This window comes from Erinaceus europaeus, chromosome 17, assembly GCF_950295315.1.
Source record: "Erinaceus europaeus chromosome 17, mEriEur2.1, whole genome shotgun sequence".
NCBI classification, from domain to species: domain Eukaryota; kingdom Metazoa; phylum Chordata; class Mammalia; order Eulipotyphla; family Erinaceidae; genus Erinaceus; species Erinaceus europaeus.
The window spans coordinates 10459559-10484920 of record NC_080178.1 but is presented as its reverse complement, the minus strand read 5'-3'; the positions used below and the strand labels follow the sequence as shown (position 1 = coordinate 10484920).

General features: G+C 49.6%; 1 protein-coding gene across 1 annotated transcript in view; it reads left to right on the top strand.

Annotated features, from left to right (window-relative positions):
- Positions 1–22266, top strand: part of DDB1 (damage specific DNA binding protein 1) — a 37251-nt gene extending 14985 nt beyond the window's left edge. The window contains exons 7-27 of the mRNA XM_060176290.1: positions 431–589; positions 1010–1093; positions 2970–3086; positions 3593–3695; positions 8113–8188; positions 8286–8394; positions 9817–9995; positions 10097–10260; positions 10334–10441; positions 10599–10806; positions 13060–13155; positions 13246–13357; positions 15068–15191; positions 15401–15565; positions 17840–17934; positions 19082–19252; positions 19508–19617; positions 19843–20012; positions 20142–20244; positions 21101–21224; positions 21555–22266. Coding sequence (XP_060032273.1) covers positions 431–589; positions 1010–1093; positions 2970–3086; positions 3593–3695; positions 8113–8188; positions 8286–8394; positions 9817–9995; positions 10097–10260; positions 10334–10441; positions 10599–10806; positions 13060–13155; positions 13246–13357; positions 15068–15191; positions 15401–15565; positions 17840–17934; positions 19082–19252; positions 19508–19617; positions 19843–20012; positions 20142–20244; positions 21101–21224; positions 21555–21638 — 2661 coding nt within the window. The 3' untranslated portion in view covers positions 21639–22266. The remainder of the gene's footprint in view (positions 1–430; positions 590–1009; positions 1094–2969; positions 3087–3592; positions 3696–8112; positions 8189–8285; positions 8395–9816; positions 9996–10096; positions 10261–10333; positions 10442–10598; positions 10807–13059; positions 13156–13245; positions 13358–15067; positions 15192–15400; positions 15566–17839; positions 17935–19081; positions 19253–19507; positions 19618–19842; positions 20013–20141; positions 20245–21100; positions 21225–21554) is intronic.
- Positions 22267–25362: the final 3096 nt, after the last annotated feature.

Here is a 25362-nt window from a genome sequence, read left to right as displayed (position 1 = left end):
CGGGAACTTTGGAGCCTCAGGCATGAGAGTCTCTTTGCATAACCATTATGCTGTCTACCCCTGTCCAAAATAAAATATTTTTTTTAAATTAAAGAGAAAGTTTAAAATCCTAATTGAAAAGCTTAATTAAAATTTTTATTTTTCCTTGAGGCTAGAGAACCTTTCCCGTGATAGCTTTCAGAGTACACTAGGGAGCTACATCTGTTTCCTCCTTCCCTGTAGAACAATACATGCCTGCACTTTCCAGGTATATTGAAATTCCTCAGAAAATTCCCTTTAGGATAAAAATGCTCCCATCTGTAATATCAGTTGAATGCTTCTTTGCGGGTGAAGCGGCCTGGCTTAATAGAGGGAGCGAGGACTTGCTGGCATTTGCTCTGTACTTTTTGGAAGATGCTTGATCTAATGGCTGCGTCCTCCCTGCCGACAGCAAAGCACAATCGTGTGTCACAACCGCGTGGACCCCAATGGCTCCCGCTACCTGCTGGGCGACATGGAGGGGCGGCTCTTCATGCTGCTCTTGGAGAAGGAGGAGCAGATGGACGGCACCGTGACCCTCAAGGATCTCCGCGTGGAGCTCCTCGGCGAGGTAGGGCTTGTTCTGCCCCGCTGCCTTCTCCACACCCCAGATACACTTAGGCACAGCGCTGCCGTCAGGAGTGGGAGGGACAATGCCAAATGGAACCATTTGTTAGCTCCTGCTGGGGGCGTTGAGTATTTAAGGAGCAGCAGCCAGACGCTGTCTGAGCCATAAAAAGCAAGAGAAACCAAGAGGAGACAGTCTAGAGTTAACGATTCGATTCTGGGAAACAGTTCCCCCAAATTTAAGGAATCGTGCTGTGAATTTCAGAGGTTTCTGATTATGTCAAGGAGACTGGAACTGTGGGAATTAAAATGGCCGTAGGTTCTATCATGAATCATAGCTGTAATTAGGAGTTTTGCTCAGAGGAGTGGAGGGGGCGGCATAGAATCCATCCTGACCTCTTTGTTCCCACTGGCTTTCCTGTAGACCTCTATAGCCGAGTGCCTGACATACCTCGACAACGGTGTTGTGTTTGTGGGCTCTCGCCTTGGCGACTCCCAGCTTGTGAAGGTGAGGAAGCATTTTCTTATTTCTGGGTCTTTTCCCAGTCTCCTCCATGTCAACTTTCTGTGGGGTTGTGTGTCTGTTAGAACCATATTTCTTTTTTTTATTTAAGAAAGGATAAATTAACAAAACCATAGGGTAGGAGGGGTACAACTCCACATAATTCCCACCACCCAATCTCCATATCCTACCCCCTCCCCTGATAGCTTTCCCACTCTCTATCCCTCTGGGAGCATGGACCCAGGGTCTTTGTGGGTTGCAGAAGGTGGAAGGTCTGGCTTCTGTAATTGCTTCCCCGCTGAACATGGGCGTTGACTGGTCGGTCCATACTCCCAGTCTGCCTCTCTCTTTTCCTATTAGGGTGGGTCTCTGGGGAAGCGGAGCTCCAGGACACATTGGTGGGGTCTTCAGTCCAGGGATGTCCTGATGACATCTGGAACCTGGTGGCTGAAAAGAGAGTTAACATACAAAGCCAAACAAATTGTTGAGCAATCATGGACCCAAAGCTTGGAATAGTGGAGAGGAAGTGTTAGGGGGGTACTCACTGCAAACTCTAGTGTACTTCTGCTTTCAGGTATATATTTTGCAGTAGTTTATGGATACGTGTGAACATATGCTGTCTCTCACAGAAACTGGTCTATATCTAGATTTTGGGACTTTGTTAGAAAGTGAACCACCTGGGATGGAATTAGAGTATACTATGAAAGGAAAGGTCTCACCCGAGTAATGAAGCTGAAGGGTTGTCATTCCACATGTGAAGTCTTTGGAGGCAGTCTGAAGTGAAGCATGTTGAGGTGGCAATCGTTGCGTTGTTTAGGTTGTGATTGGCAGATGCAATATTATTTGGTATGGATTGGGAGAGGTATACGGGAAAGTGGGCCCCTATCCAAGGGTTCCAGGTCTGGGGGAAGTAGAGGCTCTATAGTGGAGATGTGAGGTTCCTGCTGTCTTAGGGTTCCAAAAGACAATCGATAGTTAATGTTATCATCACATTATTTGGTAATTGGGTTAACTTTGAAAAGTCCTTTTGTTAGGGTTTGCTGTACAGTACCCAGTATCTTGTATATATAGCTGTGCTGTAGGTTGCTTCTGAGAACCATATTTCTACTGCCCAGCTTTCTGCTTAGTTGACTTCCCTTTTGCCCTGACTAGCTATTTCTCCTCAAAGCATGAGCAAATGGGTTCGATGAGGTGATCAGTGGTGTGGGTACGATGTTGAACAAGGCCCAGCTCCTGCCTTCTAGTATAAGTCATAATCTGTTGTACCAGCTCCTCCTAGAACACGAAATGTCCACCTTCTTAAGAACACTGCATACTTCACATTTGTTCCCTTGAAATGCATTTGTGATACTCCAGATTGTAAATCTGACTGGACAGCAGGTTACTTCTAGAACAGCCATACTCCTTTTGTATTTTTTAAAAATGTTTTAAAAATGTTATTTATTAATGAGAGGGATGAGAGGAGAGAAAGAAAGAACCAGGCATCACTCTGGTACATGTGCTGGTGGGGATTGAACTCAGGACCTCATGCTTGAGAAGCCAATGCTTTATCCACTGCACCACCTCCTGGACCACAGGCAGTCATATTAATAGTTAATAAGTACCCTTCTAGAAGCACAAAAAGTATTTCTAGTATAGCAGAGCTTCTTTTTTGGATGATAACCAGCTTTTATTTTATCTATGTGTCTATTATTTATTATTATTATTGAGACAGATAGGAGGAGAGAGAGAAGGAGAACCAGAGCATTACTCTGGCACACACACTGCCAGGGGTTGAGCTTGGGACCTCATGCTCTATCCACTGCACCACCTGATAGCCCGCTCTCCGGGGTAGGTGTGACAGGCACACTCCAGGACTACATCAATGCATTGTTCTCTTTAGCTCAATGTTGACAGCAATGAACAAGGCTCCTACGTCGTGGCTATGGAGACTTTTACCAATCTGGGACCCATCGTGGACATGTGTGTGGTGGACCTGGAGAGGCAAGGGCAGGGACAGGTAAGCCATTCACCCCCCAAATGGTTAGCTGGGGCACCCACTTAATGCTCCCAGGTCTGCAGCTCCGGAATGATGGAGTGTGTGTCCTGGAGATAACTTTCCAGGCCCATGCTCATCATCTCAGTGACACAGGGATAACAGCCCTCTAGGGGTGCCTATCTCGGTCTGCCAGACACTTGATGTACGTTATCTGTAATCACATAAGTGCCTTGGTAGACAGAAGTGAGGCAGCTAAGAAAGCTCATCTGACGTCACATAACAAGTAGTTGGCAGGTGTGTCTGGCTGTACCTCCTGTGGCGTCCGTGGTTGAGCTCTCTGCTTCCTGGACCAGGGTGACCTGTCCGCCCAGTAATTTGGACCGAGCACCTGCTCAACCTACACCCTCACACCTAGCGTCCCAAGAAGGGTACTCGGACTCAGGCCCAGCTTATTTACTTCCGAGGACAGTGAGACAGTGGCCTCGGTCTCTGGGGGTGGACACGAGACACCCTTTCTCTCCTTGCAGCTGGTCACTTGCTCTGGAGCTTTCAAGGAAGGTTCCCTGCGCATCATCCGGAATGGAATTGGTATCCACGAGCACGCCAGCATTGACCTGCCAGGCATCAAAGGTAGGATGCAGGTCTTGTCCGAGTGACCCTAGCCTGTGGCTTTGGTACGTGTCATAAGGAGACTTGGGTGGATTGAGAAGGGTTGGAATAAGCCAGGGCTGGGAGGTGACTGGCTAGCAGGTAGGACCGCACCCTTGCCATGTGGGGGTGGGGGAGTGGTAGATAGCATAATGGTTATGCAACGAGACTCTTATGTCTGAGACTCTAAAGCCCCAGGTTCAGTCCCCTGCACTACCATAAGCCAGAGTTGATCAGTACTCTGGTAAAGTAATAATCATAAAACAAAGTCATTTCTAGAGGAAAACTACAATTCTTCCTGAATGCCAGAAGAACTACAGTAATCAAATGACACGAAAAGGTTTCATAGTAAAAAATTGCATTTCAGTAGTGATTAAGAATATGAAAAAGGGGAGTCAGCGGTAGCGCAGCGGGTTGAGTGCACAGGGTGCAAAGTGCAAGGGCCAGTGTAAGGATCCCGGTTCGAGCCCCCGGCTCCCCACCTGCAGGGGATTCGCTTCACAGGCAGCGAAGCAGGTCTGCAGGTGTCTTTTTTTTTTTTTTTTTTAATTTTTTATTTGTTTTCCCTTTTGCTGCCCCTTTTTTGTTGTTGTTGTAGTTATTACTGTTGTTATTGATGTAGTCGTTGTTAGATAGGGCAGAGAGAAATGGAGAGAGGAGGGGAAGACGGGGAGAGAAAGACAGACACCTGCAGACCTGCTTCACTGCCTGTGAAGCGACTCCCCCTGCAGGTGGGGAGCCGGGGTCTCAAACTGGGATCCTTATGCCGGTCTCTGCGCTTCGCACCACATGCGCTTAACCCGCTGCGCTACCGCCTGACTCCCGGTGTCTATCTTTCTCTCTCCATTTCTCTCTGTCCTCTTCAACAATGACAACATCAGTAACAACAACAATAGTAACTACAATAAAAACAAGGGCAACAAAAAGGGAATAAATAATAAATATTAAAAGAATATGAAAAAGAAGAGCAAGAGCTGGAGAGACAGCCCCTGGGGCAGGGTGCCTGCGCTGCTAAACTTGGACCCAACTTTGCCCAGTGGCACCACATAGCAGTTGCTATGACAATGAAGGGAGCTTTGGTGTTTTTCCCTGTGTCTGCATTAAGAAAATAACTGACCTGGGGCAGTGACATGGTATATGTGCAAGGCAAAGACGAATAGGATGAAACAAAAACACACCAAAAGGAAGAAATGTAGGTACAGGAGTTAGGAAGTCATCAGCTAGCTAGCAAAGGTAAGAACAATTACTTAAAAGGGGCCAGGGGCCAGCCCTCTGCCCCCACCCCTGCGGGGGGAAGCTTCATGAGTGGTGCTGCAGGTGTCTCTTGCTCTTTCCCCATCAGCTTCAATTTCTGTCGTGTCAAAAAAAAATTTTTTTTTTAATTTTTATATTATGTTTATTTTCCCTTTTGTTGCCCTTGTTTTTATTATTGTTGATGTCGTTGTTGGATAGGACAGAGAGAAATGGAGAGAGGAGGGGAAGACAGAGAGGAGGAGAGATAAGACACCTGCACACCTGCTTCACCGCTTGTGAAGTGACTCCCCTGCAGGTGGGGAGTTGGGGGCTCGAACCGGGATTCTTACTCCGGTCCTTGCACTTCGCGCCATGTGCGCTTAACTGCTGCGCTACCGCCCGGCTCCCGGTTTTTTTGTTTTAATTAAAAAACAATATTGAAGTTAATTTGTTGTAATCAGTGACTTGTAAAAACACAGAGATGTATTACCTCAAAGTTAAGGACTCTGGGGTGGTGGGGAGTGTTCAGATCTGGAACATGAAGGCAGAGGAGGACCTAGTGGGGGCTTAGAGTGTTATGTGGAAAACTGCGAAATGTTACACATGTACCAGCTACTGTGTTTTACTGTTGACTGTACACCATTAATCCCCCCAATAAAGAAAAAAAGTCAGAAAATATAATAGAGATAATTACTTCATAGTAGCAATAAAATGATAAAATACCAAAATGAATACATTTAAGAAATGTTTAGGGAGTTCTGTGGTAACATAGCGGGTTAAGCACACGTGGCGCAGGATCCCGGTTTGAGCCCCCGCCTCCCCACCCGCAGGGGAGTCGCTTCACAAGCAGTGAAGCAGGTCTACAGATGTCTGTCTTTCCTCCTCTCTGTCTTCCCCTCCTCTCTCCATTTCTCTCTGTCCTACCCAACAACGACGACAACGATAAAACAAGGGCAACAAAAGGGAATAAATAAATAAATATTTAAAAAAAAAGAAAGAAATGTCTAAAGCCTAGCAAAGAGAACCTAAAAATACTCTTGAAGGATAAGGATTAAAAGCATAGATTGATCAAATGACAAAGACATACTAAGACACACAGGCCAACATTTAGATCTATTTTTATATGTAAAGTAACCTCAATGAAAAGTATTAATAGTTGTTTTCACTTCATTTAAACAAGTCATCATCTAAATGGAAAATAGAAGCAAAAATAGCCAGACATCTTTAAAAAGAACAGCAAGCGGGAACTGGGGCTACCAGATACTGAAAGCACGCTATTTAAGCCTTACTAATTAAAAGTCTGCTTTTGGTGTGTGAAGAGGCAGAGCCCCTGGGGCAGACTCAGACGTCCAGAAATCGACACAAGTAAGTCCCGTGTGGGAATTTAGGAGTGGAATCTCTGCAGTCACATAAAGATGATTCTCACTAACAAATGGTGTGGAATTACTGCTAGTCATTTGGGACAGAGTAAGTTTGGATCCGCACTGTACTTACTGGCATCTGAATAGACCAAACACAGAGTATTAAAAAAAAAAAACCAAAAAACAAAACAAAACACAGACATCCAGGGAGTCAGGTGGCAGCACAGTGGGTTAAGCCCACATGGCGCAAAGCACAAGGACCGGTGTAAGGATCCTGGTTTGAGCCCCCAGCTCCCTGCCTGCAGGGGAGTCGCTTCACAGGCGGTGAAGCAGGTCTGCAGGTGTCTGTCTTTGTCTCCCCCTCTCTGTCTTCCCCTCCTCTCTTCACTTCTCTGTCCTATTTAACAGCGACACCAATAACTATAACACAAGGGCAACAAAAAAGGAATAAATAAATAAATAAATGTTAAAAAAAATCTTTAAAAAAAAAGGCATCCAGAAGCTAAAAGAAAGTTGGTGAATCCCTTTGTAATATTGGAGTAGGGGAAGCTCTAGCTCAAAGTCAAAGGCAAAACAAAAAGCTGATATAATTAATGATGTAGAACTACTTCTGGGAGCCAGGAAGTTGCAGTAGGAATAAAGAGCGAGCGAGAAAGCATGTCTTGAATGGGTGAGGCTCTGGGTTTGAGCCTCAGCACTGCATGAAGTGGTGGATTAATGATCCATCCATTATTCAATGTGCCTCTCTCTCTGTCTCTCTGTCTCTCTCTCATATATATATGTATATATATCAGAGGGTTTTCACTGAGACTTTGTGTCTAAACAATCCAAGTACTCCTGTAGGTTCATCCACCCTTCCTCTCCCTCTCTGTTACTGCCCCCTCCCTTTATTTTCATTTATTTTTTTGCCTCCAGAGTTATCGCTGGGGCTTGGTGCCACCACTATGAATCCACTGCTCTTGTGGCCATTTTTTTCCATCTTTTTTGGTTAGGACAGAGAAATGAAGAGGGGAGGAGGAGAGAGAGAGATACCTGCTTCACTGCTTGTGAAGCAACCCCCCTGCAGGTGGGGAGCTAAGGCTTGAACCGGGATCCTTCCATGCGTCCTTGCACTTGATATTATGTGTGCTTAATCTGCTGTGCCACTGCCCAACTCCCCCCCACACACACTTTTTTTTTTTTTTTAATAGAAGCTTTCTCCCTGCAGGTGTAGACTAGGGGCTTAAACCAGATCCTTGAGCATTGTGACATGTATGCTCTGCTCAGCCAGGTGCGCCACCACCTGTCCCCTAGATGACAAACTTTAAAAATAGCAGATTTCAAGAGGACCTAGTGGGGGTTGTATTATGTGGAAAACTGGGAAATGTTATGCATGTACAAAGTTGTATTTACTGTTGACTGTAAAACATTAATCCCCCCCCAATAAAGAAATACAAAAACCAAATAGATTAGAAACAGTTTAATGATTACAATCATGTGGCAGCTTACCCAGTAGAGTGCACACGTTCAAGCTCCTGGTCACCACCACTTGCAGTGGGGAGGCTTCATGAGTAGTGGAGCAGAGCTGCCGGTGTCTCTGTGTATCTCTGTCTTGTTCCCCATAAAGAAAAGCCTACTCGGAGTGGTGGGATCATGCATGCCCCAGCCGAGCCCCAGTGATGAACCCCGGTGGCAAAAATCTGGAAAGTCAGATGAAGAGTATCCAAGAGGGTGCCCGAGCTCAGGGCCAACTGACACCCCCGCTCCGACGGGGCACCAGGTGCTGGGCTGCACGTGCCCGTCTCAGTCCTTGATTCTCATTCCAGGCCTGTGGCCGCTGCGGTCCGATCCTAACCGCGAGACGGACGACACTCTGGTGCTATCCTTCGTGGGCCAGACACGGTGAGGAGCCCGGTGCAGCTGGGGGGCGGGCGGGGGGTGGGGGGTGGGGGAGGCAGGGCAGTTGGGCCAGCTGACCCAGGCCTTCCGCCCTCACCAGGGTGCTCATGTTGAACGGAGAGGAGGTGGAGGAGACTGAGCTGATGGGGTTCGTGGACGACCAGCAGACTTTCTTCTGTGGCAATGTGGCGCATCAGCAGCTCGTCCAGGTACCGACTGAGAAAGAGCAGGGTTCCGTTGACCCGAGTGCGGCCCAGGGTGTCGTGCCTACCTAGTGCCAGTGGGTTTTAAGCCGATATCTATTCATTTCTTTTTTAATCAGAGCACTGTTCGGCTCTGGCTTATGGTGGTGCAGGGGATTGAACCTGGGACTTTGGCACCTCAGGCATGAGATTCTCTTTGCATACCCATTATGCTATCTACTCCTCCACCTTAAGCCAATGTTTAAATTCAACTTTGATGTGCAAGATGAGTCAGTAGTTATCAATCTGGTTTTTAAATTTCAGTCATAAAATCAAACATTTCAACAGCGTTCTAAAGTCTTTAATTGTGGTTCATGTGTGGTAAGTAATTGGATTAAAGTCTTTTTTTTTTTTTTTTTTTTTTTAATGTTACTGGGATTTCGCTAGTAGGGCAAACATTCAGATAGAGCAAGGAGAGATGACATAGTACTGAAACTTCACTAGTGCCTCCGTGCTGTTATGCTGTATTCTGGGATTCAGACCTGGGCCATAAGAAAAACACTGGGTTGAGAAAGATAGCCATCATGTTTTATTATTATTATTATTATTATTATTATTACTTGAGAAGTATTTATTTTGGATAGACAGAGTAATTGACCCCACCTGGGGACCAGGGGCTTGAGCCCAAGTCCTTACACACTATAACGTGCGTTCAATCAGGAGTGCCACCACCTGGCTCCAACATAACATCTTCATTGATATTTTTCTATAAGAAAACTTATGTAAGTGTGGTCTGGGAGGTGGTGCAGTGGTTAAAGCATTGAACTCTCAAGCATGAGGTCCTGGGTTCAGTCCCCAGCAACACATGTACCAGAGTGAAATCTGGTTCTTTCTCCTCCAATCTTTCTCATTAATACATACATAAAAACTGTTACCTAAGTCATAATCAAAATGAAATAGCCCCCCACCTCCTTTGGCATTAAGCATATAAACTGTAAGCTATTTTAAGTCAGTCTTTTTAGGGCTTTATTACATTTTATTTATTTGTTTGTTTATTTTTTACCAGAGCTCTCCTCAACTCTGGCTTCTGACAGTACTGTGGTTTGAATGTGGAACCTCTGGTGCCACAGCCATGAAGGCCTTTCTGTATCACCACTATGCTGTCTCCCGAGGGCTTTTATTTTTAACCACTGCACCACCTCCCAGACCAACCCAAGGCTTTATTTTAAAATGGCACCTGTTGTAATTAATCATGGCGGGATCTTTATGTGCGTGTATGTATATGTACCTGCAGAAGAGGAGTCCCATCACTTAGCTTTGGGGCTTCCCTGGGCAGAGTTTCTTGCCACTGCTTGTGCACGTGTGTGCGTGCGTGCGTGCGTGTGTGTGCGCGCGCGCGCCTGTCTTAGTCCCAGTAAGTGCTTGGAGGCCTTGCTCTTCTTTTCCTAGATCACTTCTGCATCAGTGAGGCTGGTCTCCCAGGAGCCCAAAGCGCTCGTCAGCGAGTGGAAGGAGCCTCAGGGCAAGAATATCAGTGTGGCTTCATGCAACAGCAGCCAGGTGGTGGTGGCCGTGGGCCGGGCCCTCTACTACCTGCAGATCCACCCACAGGAGCTCCGGCAGATCAGGTGTGTGTGGTCGGGCTGTGTACCCTCCTCACCCCTCCCCGCCTCCTGGGGCTCCCTGGACGCCCAGGTTCCTCCCCTCTGCCATATTTCTCTGTGTTCAGCCACACAGAGATGGAACACGAAGTGGCCTGCCTAGACATCACCCCACTAGGAGACAGCAACGGGCTGTCCCCTCTCTGCGCCATCGGCCTCTGGACAGACATCTCAGCCCGTATTCTGAAGCTCCCTTCCTTCGAGCTCCTGCACAAAGAGATGCTGGGGGGAGGTGCGTGTCTTCCTGGGGTCGGTGGGGCCGGGTGAGAGTGTGGAACAGATGCTAACCAGATCTCTCCCCACAGAGATCATCCCTCGCTCCATCCTGATGACCACCTTCGAGAGCAGCCACTACCTCCTTTGTGCCCTGGGAGATGGGGCGCTCTTCTATTTTGGGCTCAACATTGAGACAGGTGAGGCTGGACCCTCCGCGAGGGACTCTGACCACTGAGGGAGTACCGGCCCTGCAGACTCCTCAGCCTCAGGGTGCCGTCTTGGTGCTTCCAATGGCTGTTTGTCCTGTGTCCCTCCCTCCCTTCCTTCTTTCTCCTGATGCTGTTCTTCCCATAGGCCTGTTGAGCGACCGTAAGAAGGTGACTCTGGGCACCCAGCCCACGGTTTTGAGGACTTTCCGTTCTCTCTCTACCACCAACGTCTTTGCTTGCTCTGACCGCCCCACTGTCATCTACAGCAGCAACCACAAGTTGGTCTTCTCCAACGTCAACCTCAAGGAAGTGAACTACATGTGTCCCCTCAACTCAGATGGCTATCCTGACAGGTGAACCTCTCTGTCTGCTTTCGGCAAGGACCAGTGACTTGGGGCATCAGGGTCTGTCCTCCAGCGCCTGTCGCTGGTTGTTTTTTTTTTTTTTTTTTTTTCCACTGTCAGGAGTTGGTTGAGGCGGCTGTAGAGCAGAGACGCCAGCTGCCTGTCAGAAACCGACCTGGCCGCCTGGGAGGCGACGGGGTGGTGTTGGGCTCTCAAGCACAAGGCCTTGTGTTCAGTCCCTAGCACCGTACGTGTGAGAGTGGCTTTCCCTTTTTCTCCCTCCTCTCTCTCAGTAGGTACAGCTTTAAAATACACACACACTGGAGGCTTTAATAGTATATTACAAGATTGTAAGATTACAATATATAATCCCACACTACTGGCACCACCAAAGTTCTGTGTCTCTACCCTCCTGCCTCTCAAAGGTAACCACCTGGGTGGGGGGGGGGGTCGGGACATAGCACAGCAGGTTAGGCACACATGGCACAAAGCACAAGGACTGCCTTAAGGATCCTGGTTCAAGCCCTCGGCTCCCCACCTGCACAGGGATCGTTTCACAGGCGGTGAAGCAGGTCTGTAGGTGTCTCTCTTTCATTCTGCCTCTCTGTCTCCCCACCTCAATTTCTCTCTGTCCGACCTAACAACAACAGCAGTGACAACAATAATAATAATGACAAAAACAAGGGCAACAAAATGGGGAAAATGGCCTCCAGGGACAGTGGATTCGAAGTGCAGGCACCGAGCCCCAGCAATAACCTTGGAGGCAAAAAAAAAAAGATAACCACCATAGTTCTCACAAGACTTTCATTATTATTTACTTTTTAAAAAATATTTGTTTACTTATTCCCTTTTTGTTGTCCTTGTTCTTTTCTTTCTGGTAGTTGTTATTGATGTCGTTGTTGTTAGAACAGAGCAATCCAGAGAGGAGGAGAAGACAGAGGAGGAGAGAGAGAGACACCTGCAGACATGCTTCACTGCTTGTGAAGCGACTCCCCTGCAGGTGGGGAGCCAGGGGCTCGAACTGGGATCCTTACGCCTGTCCTTGCGCTTTGCGCCACCTGTGCTTAACACCACTGCGCTACTGCCCAACTCCCTTTTTAAATTTTTTTTTCTATTGCCACCAGGGTTATTGCTGGAGCTGAGTGCCAGCACTATAAGTCCACTGCTCCTGGCAGCCATTTTTTTTTCTTTTTTTCTATTTCATTATTGGATAGGACAGAGAAATTGAGAGGCCTTACAAGTCTTTAATAAGAGAGATACAAGTCTTATAATAGTTTGCTTGTTTATGCTTGTTTGTTTTTTTGTTTTTATTCAAGTTCATGTGTATCCAATCTCTAGAGTCCACATCTGAGTGAAACCATCCTGTAGTTGTCTTTCACCTCTCTGCTTATGTCACTGCATAATCACCTCCACACAGGAAGCGTTGGAAATTTTTTCTTCCTTTTGATTCCTCACACCCAATTCAGTCCATCTAGGATTGGTTCCTAGAATCTTTGTTAGCTGCCAAGGTTATTTTCTGGGGCTTGATGTCTGTGTATGACCCTCCCAGTGGCCATTCTGCCCCCTTCCCCACTACCACTTTTTTTTAAAGCTAGGAACAAAAGGCGATGTGGGGAGGGGCACTCTTGCAGCCCTGCTTCACCCATTTGTGAAGCTTCCCTCCCTTTCCCTCCCCTGCAGGGGTTTGAACCTGGATCTGTGTGCATGGTAACATGTCCTCAACCTAGATTCTTGTATTTTAAGGAAAACCTCTCAGGTGACTGCAGGACTAATTAAGGATTAGCACCCAGATGTATCTGTCACTCTGTATCTTCCCAGTGCAGGGCTCTCGAAGTGTGCCCCCGTACCCCTCCCCCCAGCTGCCTCCTCATTACTGAGAACTCTTTAGAAATGGGGGGTGGTGATCTCAGATCTCATCCTTCAGCTGATTCTGGGTACATCAGCATGTTTTGAGCTTGAGTATCAGTTTGGGCTAATACACACAGTCATTAAATGGAAGACTTGAAGATGTCAACCAGGGCACCCCTTGCTCCTCTCCCACCTTGACCAGTCAGACGAGGTGACCTCAGGGCTGGGCACCTGAGGGTCCTTTTGTCTCCCCGGGTGCTTTTCAGCATAGCATCAAGGTTAAGAAGCACCGCCGCCCCCCCCACCCTGGGGTAAGCTAGTGTCATTCTGCCTTGTCCTTCCCCGCTTGGGTTGCCTCGAAGACTCCTTTCCTTCCCTGGGTCCCCTCCATCTAAACTCGACCCTTCCTTCCAGCCTGGCCCTGGCCAACAACAGCACGCTCACCATTGGCACCATTGATGAGATCCAAAAGCTGCACATCCGCACCGTCCCCCTCTATGAGTCTCCCAGGTGAGGGCCGAGCCCAGAGGGGCGGGATAGGGAGGGCTGGGGGCACCACAGACTCACTGTGAGGCGCCGCCATCCTGCTCACACCCGCAGGAAGATCTGCTACCAGGAAGTGTCCCAGTGCTTCGGGGTCCTGTCCAGCCGCATCGAAGTCCAGGACACCAGTGGGGGCACAACTGCTCTGAGGCCCAGCGCCAGCACCCAGGTGAGGGCGGAGAGGGCCTGTGTTTTATAATCATTAATAGAGAGAGAAGAGAAAACCAGAGCATCACTCTGATATGTGTGATGAGGGGGTTTGAACTTGGGAACTCATACCCGAGGGTCAAACATTCCATCCGCTGTCCCACCTCCCAGGTGGCCAGTGAAACCTTATTAATTAAAACAAGGCAGTGGGGGCTAGGGGTTGGGCGGTAGCACAGTGGGTTAAGTGCAAAGTGCAAGGACCAGCCTAAGGATCCCGATTCGAGCCCCCAGCTCCCCGCCTGCAGGGAGGTTGCTTCACAGGCAGTGAAGCAGGTCTGCAGGTGTCTTTCTCTCTCCCTCTCTGACTCCCATCCTCTGTTGATATATCTCTGTCCTATCCAACAGCAATGACAACAATAATAACAACAAGGGTAACAAAGTGGGAAAAATGGCCTCCAGGAGCAGTGGATTCTTAGTGCAGGCACTGAGCCCCAGCAGTAACCCTGGGGGCAAAAAAAAAAAAGGCAGTGTGACTGGTGACCAGGAGATGGTACAGTGGATAAAGCAATGGACTCTATGCATGAGGTCTTGCGTTTAACCCTTGGCACTATGTGCAGAAAATGTTCTCTCATTAATAAACAAATCAGTTAAATAAGAAAAGCAGTGAGCTGAATTTGACCCCCTTATTAGATGGCTGAAAAAATTTGGGTAATCATGGCAGTTATTTTGCTGATCTGTCTCTCCTCCCCCCCCCTTCTTTCCCCAGAGCACCGCTCAGCTCTGGCTTATGGTGGTACTGTCTCGTGTGCTGTTCTGCCCCCCCCCCCCACTCTGCCTTGTAGGGCGATTAATTCCACCCCCCCTTTTAAAATTTTTTATTATCTTTATTTTTATTGGCTAGAGACAGCCAGAAATTGAGAGGAATGGGGAGATAAAGAAAGAGACCTGCAGCCCTGCTTCACCACTTGTGAAGCTCTCCCTCTGCAGGTGGGGACCAGGGGCTTGAACACGGGTCCTTGCGCACTGTAACATGTGCACTCAACCAGGTGCACCACCACCTGCCCCCCCCCTTTTTTAATCATCAGTTTTTGAGTCCTTTGAGGGTGGGAAAGATGGTTATGCAAACACTCTAATTCCAGAGGCTGCAAGGCCTCAGATTCAGCCCCCTACAGTAGCATCAGTCAGAGCTGAGTAGTGCTCTGGTTTTAAAAAAAGAAAGTTGAGTACTTTGTGGTTTTGGAGAAACTGGAGAGGGTAGGGTAAAACATGAGATTTGGAGCCTGTGACAACTGGCTTCAAGGATTAGTGTTCCTCTGTGATCTAAAACAAGTCAAAATTTGAGATTTTTTAAATCTCTTAAAAAAAAAAGATTAAGAAGCAGTGCATAAACAGGGAAGGCCTCGGGCTGCACACGGAACTAATGGCTAAGCGTTTCATCCCTTGTATCCTCTGCCTTTCCAGCTCCCAGACTTCTGAATCCAGAGCAGAAGGCCTTTGCATCTCCCTTGCCATTGAACGTGCCCCTCTGCTCTTCCCTGGACAAGGGGTGACACTGCAGTAACTGTCACTGTTAGTCACTGCTGGCTTTATGGGACTGACTTAGCATCACTGATGATGGTCTTAGCCTTGGGTTCATGGGGGGGGCCTGGGCTGTCGGGCCAGGCCTTTGTCTCTGTGTCTCTCTGACCTTCACTTGCCCTCGCATCCCCGCTGACGAGCTCTCTGTCTCCAGGCCCTGTCCAGCAGCGTCAGCTCCAGCAAGCTCTTCTCAAGCAGCACGGCGCCTCACGAGACCTCGTTCGGGGAGGAGGTGGAGGTGCACAACCTCCTCATCATCGACCAGCACACCTTCGAAGGTGCCCTGCGCTCTCTGTTGGGGCACCTTTAGAGTTCTTTAGTGAGGCTGTTGTGGGATAGAAGGGCCCAGAGTTGAGCAGACCGAGTGGCCACTCTAAGCTGGCCATGGCTGGGGGGTGCTGGGCCTTCTTGTGCCGCTGCCGGCTGGTGAGCCAGTGCCAAGCAGTGGGGACCCCCCTCCATCACTCCCTCTGCCGCTCTCTTGTAGTGCTTCATGCCCACCAGTTCCTGCAGAATGAGTATGCCCTCAGCCTGGTCTCCTGCAAGTTGGGCAAAGACCCCAACACGTACTTCATTGTGGGCACAGCCATGGTGTATCCAGAGGAGGCGGAGCCCAAGCAGGGGCGGATTGTGGTCTTCCAGTACTCAGACGGTAAGTGGGCATGGCCCCTCCCTCCCCGGTGTTCTCTCCTCCCCGCCGGTTACCGCTGGGACTCAGTGCTGGCACTATGAATTACTTCTCCTGGAGGCCATTCTTTTTCATTTTATTGGATAGGACAGAAAGAAATTGAGAGCAAGAGGGGGTGACAGAGAGAGAGACCAACCTGCAGACCTGTTTTACCACTTGTGAAGTAACCCCCCCCCCACCCACAGGTGGAGAGCCAGGGGCTCACACCAGGATCTTTGCACGGGTCCTTGTGCTTTGTACTGTGTACGCTCAACCTGGTGCGCCACCACCCGCCCCCCCCCCCCTTTTAAGAGACGGGAAGTTCTGGTAAAGTTGCAGTTCAGCAGTTCGATGTGCGTTAATAGCTGAGATGAGACATTCTGTTCCTTCCATAAGTCACAGCCTTTAGCTGCTGACCTGAGTGCATTTAGAAGTGGGTGGGAAGAGACTTGAGTAAAACCTAGCCTGTGTCTCCTTTTTTTTTTTTTTTAATATATATATATTTTTTCCCTTTTGTTGCCCTTGTTGTTATTATTGATGTTTTGTCCTTGTTAGATAGGACAGAGAGAAATGGAGAGCGGAGGGGAAGACAGAGGTGGGGAGAGAAAGATAGACACACCTGCAGACCTGCTTCACCGCCTGTGAAGTGCTTCCCCTGCAGGTAGGGGGCCGGGGGCTCGAACCGGGATCCTTACTCAGGTCCTTGTGCTTTGTGCCACGTGTGCTTAACCTGATGCGCCACCGCCCGACTCCCATGTCTCCTTTTTTTATTCTGTGAAAGAAAGGTGAGGCCAGGGGAGCCTGCTTAGCGGGCAGAGCTCCTGCTCTCCAAAATTGTGTGGGTCCCAGGTTCTGTTCCTGACACTCTGTATGAAAGAATAAGGGGCACAGAGAAGTGGCCCTCGTGGGCTCTTACCGGTGGTGGAGTGGTGCCTTCATTTTTTTTTTTTTTTTAATTTTCATTTGTTTCTTTATTGGGGAATTAATGTTTTACATTCAACAGTAAATACAATAGTTTGTACATGCATACCATTCCTCAGATTCCCATTTAACAATACAACCCCCACTATGTCATTTATCATCCTTCATGGACCTGTATTCCACCCACCCACCCCAGAGTCTTTTACTGTGGTGCGATACGCCAATTCCATTTCAGGTTCGACTTGTGTTTTCTTTTCTAATCTTGTTTTTTAATTTCTGCCTGAGAGTGAGATCATCCCATATTCATCCTTCTGTTTCTGACTTATTTCACTCAACATGATTTTTTCAAGGTCCATCCAAGATCGGCTGAAAACAGTGAAGTCACCATTTTTTACAGCTGAGTAGTATTCCACTGTGTATATAGACCACAACTTGCTCAGCCACTCGTCTATTGTTGGACACCTGGGTTGCTTCCAGGTTTTGGCTATTACAAATTGTGCTGCCAAGAACATATGTGTACACAGATCTTTTTGGATGGATGTGTTGGGTTCCTTAGGATATATCCCCAGGAGAGGAATTGCAGGGTCATAGGGTAGGTCCATTTCTAGCCTTCTGAGAGTTCTCCAGACTGTTCTCCACAGAGGTTGGACCAATTGACATTCCCACCAGCAGGGCAGGAGGGTTCCTTTGACCCCACACCCTTTCCAGCATTTGCTGCTGTTACCTTTTCTGATGTATGACATTCTCACAGGAGTGAAGTGATATCTCATTGTTGTCTTGATTTGCATTTCTCTGACAATCAGAGACTTGGAGCATTTTTTCATGTGTTTCTCGGCCTTTTGGATCTCTTCTGTGGTGAATATTCTGTCCAAGTCCTCCCCCCATTTTTGGATGGGGTTATTTGTTGTCTTGTTGTTGAGTCTGGCAAGCTGGTGCCTTCATTTTATTCCTATCTGTCCCCCCCCACCCCCGCCCAGGAGGGACCCAGCTGTAGAGCCCATGAGCAAGTCCCAGCACTATTATCAAGAAGAAGGAAGAAGTGGATGAATATTCAGAGTGAGGGAACACTAGATCCATTTGCTCTTTGTGCATTCTTTCATCCTGTTCCTATCTCCCTTCCCCATGAGGGTTCTCAGCAATCTCTGATCAGGAGGTGGGTCCCAGGCACCATCTGGCATCCCAGTGGTGACCCCAGTTTAACTGGCTGTTCCTCTCACATAAGCTGAGTGGTTTTAGTGGCAGGATTCAGAAGCAGAGGACAGATGAAGATGGTTTGGATGAGCTCAAGTGTGGGTTCATTAAGAAAACTGAAGAGTCTTTGTTTTTCTCCCACCCCAGGAAAACTACAGACGGTGGCTGAAAAGGAGGTGAAAGGGGCCGTGTACTCAATGGTGGAGTTTAACGGGAAGCTCTTGGCCAGCATCAACAGCACGGTGAGGCCCTGCCACCTGGAGTCAGAGCCACAGACACTTGCCTGCCTGCCTGTCTGCCTGCCTTCCCTCACGGCCTTCCAAGATTTACTCAGAGAGTGAGAGTGGCCCAGGAGGTGGTACAGTGGATAAAGCATTGGACTCTCAGGCATGAGGTCCCAAGTTTGGTCCCCAGCAACACATGTACCAGAAGGATATCTAGTTCCATTTCTCGCTTGTATCTCTCTCATTAATAACTTTTTCTTTTAAAAGAAGTATTTTTTAAATTTTTATTTATTTATTTATTGGATAGAGACAGCCAGACATCAAGAGGGAAGGGTGGGATAGAGAGGAAGAGAGACAGACAGATACCTGCAGCACTGCTTTACCACTTCTGAAGCTTTCCCCCTGCGGGTAGGGAAAAAAATGTCTTAAGCGAGTCAGGCTGTAGCGCAGCGCGTTAAGCACAGGTGGCGCAGAGTGCCCCTGACTCTCCACCTCCCCACCTGCAGGGGAGTCCTTCACAGGCGGTGAAGCAGGTCTGTAGGTGTCTTATCTTTCTCTCCCCCCTCTCTGTCTTCCCCTCCTCTCTCCATTTCTCTCTGTCCTATCTAACAGTGACGACAGCAATAGCAACAACAGTTAACTACAACAACAATAAAAAAGGGTAACAAAGGGGAAAATAAAATTTTTAAAGATGTAAAAAAAAAGTCTTAAAGAAAAAAACTAGACGGACTTGGGATAGCATAATGGTTATGCAAAGAAACTTACGCCTGATACTCTGAGGTCCCAGGTTCAGTCCCTAGTACCACCCTAAGCTGAGCAGAGCTCCGGTTAAAAAACAGGCAGAGAGAGAAGAGGAGAAACATCACGGCATAAATGCTTCCTTCAGTGCAGCGAGGAGGCGGGTCAGGCTTGAACCTGGACCATACACTTGGCAGAGCTGTGCACTCTGCGCTCTGAGCTATTTCACCAGCCTTGTTCCAGGACCCTGTGTCTGTGCCGAAGCTGTAGGTGGGACTCCCCTGAGCCCTGAAGGGTTTGCCAGGCAGGCTTCTCTAGGTGGTAACAGGCTGGTCACCCAAGTAGCGCCCAAACCAGTTCCAGCCGCATTGTGTTACAGTACGAGTTGGGGGGTGCTTAGGCTGAGAGGTCTCCACCACTCCCCCAGGTTCGGCTTTACGAGTGGACAACAGAGAAGGAGCTTCGCACGGAGTGTAACCACTACAACAACATCATGGCCCTCTACCTGAAGACCAAGGGCGACTTCATCCTGGTGGGTGATCTGATGCGCTCGGTGCTGCTGCTGGCCTACAAGCCCATGGAGGGCAACTTCGAGGAGGTGGGTACTGGGGGCGCCCCCAGGTACATTCTCTGGAGCGCATGTTGTGTGCCCGTCCCTGTTTTGAGAGACCTTCAGATTCCATTCTGAATGGGCTCCCTTTGTTTGTAACTGCGACCGAACTGGCTGTGTGCACCCGGGATGAGGGGAGCATTGTTCTGCACCCAGCTTTCTGGCTGGTGGTTTCTCGCTCAGACAACAAGTGCCGGAAGCAGCACTGATTGTGTCTCCTCCCTTCACCTTGTCTGTTCTAAGATTGCGCGAGACTTCAACCCCAACTGGATGAGTGCTGTGGAAATCCTGGATGATGACAACTTCCTGGGGGCTGAAAATGCCTTTAACCTATTCGTGTGTCAGAAGGATAGGTGAGTGACCAGCTCCTTGAAGGGAAAGGTGGTGGAGGCCACCCACACGCGCACACAGGCGTGGTGGATGTGGACCTCTGGCACACCCCTCTTCTCAAGCTCAGGAGTGTGTCTCCTCTGAGACTGAAAGAACCCGAGGCCACAAAGTCAGCTTCTTCGACCCCACCTAAGAGTGGGGGTGACAGGGACAGGGTGTGAGTGTTGAATCTCCCTGCTGCCTTTCAGCGCCGCCACCACTGACGAGGAGCGGCAGCACCTACAGGAGGTCGGTCTCTTCCACCTGGGCGAGTTTGTCAACGTCTTCTGCCACGGCTCTCTGGTGATGCAGAACCTGGGCGAGACGTCCACCCCAACACAGGGCTCCGTGCTCTTCGGCACCGTCAACGGCATGATCGGTGAGTGCCCCTCCCCCCACGGTGCCCGCTCCCCTCCCGGGTCTCATCTCTCATCTGAGGAGGCCGGGGCTCTGCCTCAGGCTGCTTCTCCTCAGCGGGAGTGCTCACTTGGCCACCTCGCTTCCTCAGGGCTGGTGACCTCGCTGTCAGAGAGCTGGTACAACCTCCTGCTGGACATGCAAAATCGACTCAATAAGGTCATCAAAAGCGTGGGCAAGATAGAGCACTCCTTATATCCTTTCTCGAGCTGGCCCCTGCACCCCCTCAGCCAGGCGGCATGTCCTGACCAGGTTCTTGGGCATAGAGAATATCCCTCCCACCCCCTTTTTTTGTCCCATGTGGAAAATGCCTGGCCCACAGTGGTGGCACAGTCTAGTGACTCCCTGGATTCTTATCTTGATTCAACTGGATCACCTCAAAGGTGGCCTCTGGTCTCCCTGGTGCTGTGTGCACACAGTGAGTTGGGTTGCAGTGCAGGTAGAGCCTCTGAGGTCCTGTTGGAAGCAGCAGCACCTGGGGACCCTTGCAGAGAGGCTCACAGAAAATGTGAAGAAGCCAACAAGGCCAACAAGTCCAGAAGCCCCAGGTTTGCCACTGCCCCCCCCATGCCCAGAATTCCCACCTACTGCTGGAATTCTGCTTACTAGGGGAGATGAGCCAATATAAGGCCCTCCTGAGCCAGTTGGTCATGCTGTCGTGAGGCCGTTGGCCCAGGTCTAGCCGAGAAGCAGGGGGATGGTCTACCTGCAGGGGCTTTTGCTGACTGGCAGGATGCTGAGAATGGCCCTTGAATGAGCGGTCCTGTTTGCCATCTCTTGGAAGTTCAGTGAAGCAGAAGGGTTCTTGGAGCTAAATTAGAGACCCACCGTACCCCTCCGCTCACTGCCCTGTGGTCAGCTGTACTCTGATGCCATTTTCGAGGTCACCCCAGTGGAATTTTCTGATTCCAAAACCATTCAAAGAACGGTGAGAGTTTCTGTGAGGACTGGTGTTTCCCATTCTCCTCCTCCTGAGGATGGCCTCAGAGTGGGTCCCAGCAGAGTTGTTTGTTTCCAAGTTCTCACACACTCCTTAACTCACCCGCCCACCTGGAGATCCTTCCACACGGAACGAAAGACAGAGCCGGCCACCGGCTTCATCGACGGAGACTTGATCGAGAGCTTCCTGGACATCAGCCGGCCCAAGATGCAGGAGGTGGTGGCCAACCTACAGGTGAGCTGTGCGCTCTCAGCCCTGGCCCTTCATCTCCCTAGTCCACTGCTGGGGGGGGGGGGGTGCGCTGGGAGGACTTTGAGTGCTGCCGCCCCCTTCTTTGACCCTGCAGGCTTGTGGCCCTTCTAAATCTAGCCACCTGGGGAGGCAAGGAGACAGGACTGAGGCTTAAGGCACCCTCCACATTTGGGCGCATTGGGGGTCTGGGTGCTGCTCTCTAGGAACATCCTGCCTTGAAAGATGCTAGGTGGTGTCCCTCTCATGGGGGGAGGCGGGTGCCCCCTCTAACCCTCACAGCTCTGTGTCGTGCCCCCCGCCCCCCCCTTGCAGTATGATGACGGCAGTGGGATGAAACGTGAGGCCACTGCAGATGACCTGATCAAAGTTGTGGAGGAGTTGACACGGATCCACTAGCTGAAGGCGGCACCCCCGTCCCAGGCCTGCCCCGAAGGCTTTGCCCTCCACCTCAACCTCAGCCACATCTTCTCGGCCTCGGGACACCTTGCCCTCAGCCAGTCGCCCCAGAAGCCACAGGCCACCTGTGTGGAAACGGAGAGTCCTTAGAACTGAAGCCAGTTGTCCGAAGACCTGGGATAGGCCACCGGGGAAGGCTTGGCACCCTGGGTGTTTACCAGCCTCGGGATCCCAGCCACCGCCTTGGACCACAATCGGTGTCGCCAACCAGCCTCCTTCCTGGCGGAGCTCGCGGCTCTGGCCCAAGGGACGCTCTGTGTGCGTGTCTGACTCATGCATCATCCTCTCTACTCTTTAATTTCGGTTGGGGGTGTGGGGAGATTGGGGGTAGGGGGAAGCGGGTGGGAGGGGTTCATTGTCTGATGTAAGAGCTTCCTTTTACTTCTGTCTCCTTGCCTCTGGGTGCTCTGGGGCCTGGGAGACCCTGGGCTGGCTGTGTAGAAACCCCGGAGATGGTGGATGAACCCCAAGCCTCAGCCTGCCTCCATCAGAGGGAAGGAGGTGGGGGGACGTGTGAAGTGGTTGCTAGTTTCTGAGTTTTACCAAATAAAGTAGAATCTAAGATCCACTGGTATCTGCTTTCCTGCCTGCTGTCCACCCTGGCCACAGCTCAGTCAGTCACTTCCCTCCGTCCTCTTGCTGACACTGGTCGCCATGCCAGCACAGTGCCAGTAACGGGTGACGTCTGCTGCCCTGGGCACTGCTGCTCAGCCAGGGAAAGCTTCTGCCTTCCTGGTTTCATCTCCTCTGCTTTAGTCATGTAAACTTTTGGTTTGAAAATGCAGGAGCTATTTGGGATTTGCCTTCTATTGAGGGAACAAAGCCTGTCTTCTCTGAACTCAGCAGGTCGGAATATCTGGGTCCGCATTTCCACCCGTGATCCAGTGGGAAGAAAGACCCTGTCTCCCATCAGGGGACACGTGGGTTGGCCACCTCCCTAAAAGACTAGCTTTGACAGCATCTCAGGGAAACTGCAGTTCTGAGTTCAGACTGGTTTTGTGGGATGCTGGCTTCGGAGAGCAAGGAAGTGGTAGCTCTGGGTGGCCGTCTGGAGTCAGATTCCCTCCATGGGGACATCCCCTGCCTGGGGCGCGGGTTCACTACTGTTCTTTCCCTTTTCCTCTCCTGGGTTTCTGAGGGGAGGCAGTGGGTGAGGGTCTGCAAAGAAGAAATGGTCAGCATCTCTTAAAAGCCACAGTTTGGACCTGAATTCAGGCCAAAGACCAGCCTCCATGTGATAGGTGAGCAGTCCCATGGTTGAGGTCCACGTCACATGGGAGGGCTGCCTTGTAAGGAGCCACCTCAGCTGTGGGTACAGACCTACTTCACTGAAGCTGTGCAACTCTTGGAATCCTCTGGGAACTGCCATTTGACCCCTCTTAGAAATCATAACCACCTTGGGCTGCCTTGCCTCAGGCAGGTGGAATGACCCAGGGGAAGGACCTTCGGGAGAACGGTCGAAACCTGCTCATTACTAGGTCCCGTGGAGAAAGGCTATATGTTACCTCTTGGCAGCCAGTAACTTGGACCCCCTGCCCTCCACTGAGGGTACCGTTTGAGAAAACCACAGGCCACAGGAGTGTGAAGGGGGCAGCAAGAGTAGCTTAAGAGTAACACCCGGGGGTTGGGCGGTGGCGCAGTGGGTTAAGCGCACTTGGCACAAAGCGCCAAGGACTGGCGTAAAGATCCCGGTTCGAGCCCCCGGCTCCCCACCTGCAGGGGAGTCGCTTCACAGGTGGTGAAGCAGGTCTGCAGGTGTCTGTCTTTCCCCCTTTCTGTCTTCCCCTCCTCTCCATTTCTCTCTGTCCTATCCAACAACCAACATCAACAATGGTAATAATAACCACAAGGAGGCTACAACAACAAGGGCAACAAAAAAGGGGGAAAAGATGGCCTCCAGGAGCGTTGGATTCATGGTGCAGGCATCGAGCCCAGCAATAACCCTGGAGGAGGGGGAAAAAAAAAAAGTAACACCCACACTAGATCATAAAGAGAAGTGTCACACGCTGAGACTCAAGGCTCCAAATGTTGAGAAACCTTATGGTCAAGGTCAAACAAACCCCCAAAGAAAAAGGAAGCAGAGGGGTCAGGCGGTGATACGCCTGTTGAAGTGCACACATTACAGTGAGCAAGGACCCAGGTTCAAGCCCCTAGTTCTAGCTGCAGGGGGAAAGCTTCACAAGTAGTGAAGCAGGGCTGTAGGTGTCTCTGTCTTTCTCCCTTTTCTCCCCCTCCTCTCTGGATTTCTCTGTCTATCCAAGAACAACAACAACAACAAAAAATTGTTGATTAAAAAAAAAAGGATAGATTATCAGTAACACTACTCAGCTCTGGCTAATGGTGGTGTTTGATGGGGAATTGAACCTGGGGCTTTGGAAACTAGTAAGAATTAAATGCATCTCAAACTCAGCTCCTGAGGCTTGATGAGGTTTTTTTGTTTAAGCCCCGGTTTGCATCTCAACCTCTCTGGCTGCTCCTCACACCAAAGGAGCAAATCTTGGTAGACTTAGCAGGTGAGGTGGGTGGGCAGGGCTGCCCACAGTGGTGGGTAGAGTTCCAAATGAGTTTTAGGGTTAACTTTTTTTTTTTTAATTATGAATAAGGGGAAGGAGGGGGAAAGGAAAAAGAATGACTTAGGCACATGCAATGCCAAAGATCGAATTCAAGACCCCGTGCTCACAAGTCTTAACACAATATCCATCACACCACCTCCCAGGGCCGCTATCCCTATTGAGAAATTTCAGGAACAGGTTTCAAACTACAGGGCCCTGGGAGGTGAGTTTTATAGCACTTTTTAGGTTACAAGACATGCTGTACAAGTGGTGAAGGAGAAAGGTGGACCTTTGGGGTGTTTGAGGCAAAAAGGAGAAAAGACTCTCCAGGACGCTAAAGGCATGACTTAAACACAGAAATAGGGGGCCAGGTGGTGGTACACCTGGTTGAGCACACATGTTAAAATGCACAAGGACCTGGGTTTATGGTGGTGTGGGATTGAACCTGGGACTTTGGAGCCTCAGCTATGTGAGTCTCTTTGCCTCACCAGTATGCTATCTACCCCCATCCTGGCTTTCTCCCTCTATCACGCCCTTCCCTTTCAATTTCTGGCTGTCTCTAACCAATAAAGATAATTAAAAAAGTAATAAGCATTTCTACTTCAATAAACAAGTGACATTCATCATCTGACTATGTAAGATTTCAGTGGTGACACACCTGGTTAAGTGCAGACATTACAGTGCTCAAGGATGTGGGTTTAAGCCCTCAGTCCTCACCTGCAGGGGGAAAGCTTCATAAGTGGTGAGGCAGTTCTGCAGGTGTGTCTTTCCCCTTCTCCACTTTGCTCTCGATTTCTCCCTGTCTCTATCCATAAATAAATATTTAAAAGAGATAGACAACCTACATGCTGAGATCTTGCTACTGAAACTAGAAAATGAGGGGCCGGGCGGCAGTGCACTTAGTTGAGTGCACAAGTTACCATGTGCAAGGACCCAGGTTCAAACCCCAGTTCCCACCTGCAGGAGGGAAGCTTCATAAGTGGAGAAGTGGTGCTGTGGATGTCTCCTTCCTCCATCTCCCCTATCACTTAATTTCTGTACTATGGAAAAAGAAAGCAGTAGAATTTGAAAGGAATGTGTCAGAACAAACAAGGTGTGGCCACAGGCCTACA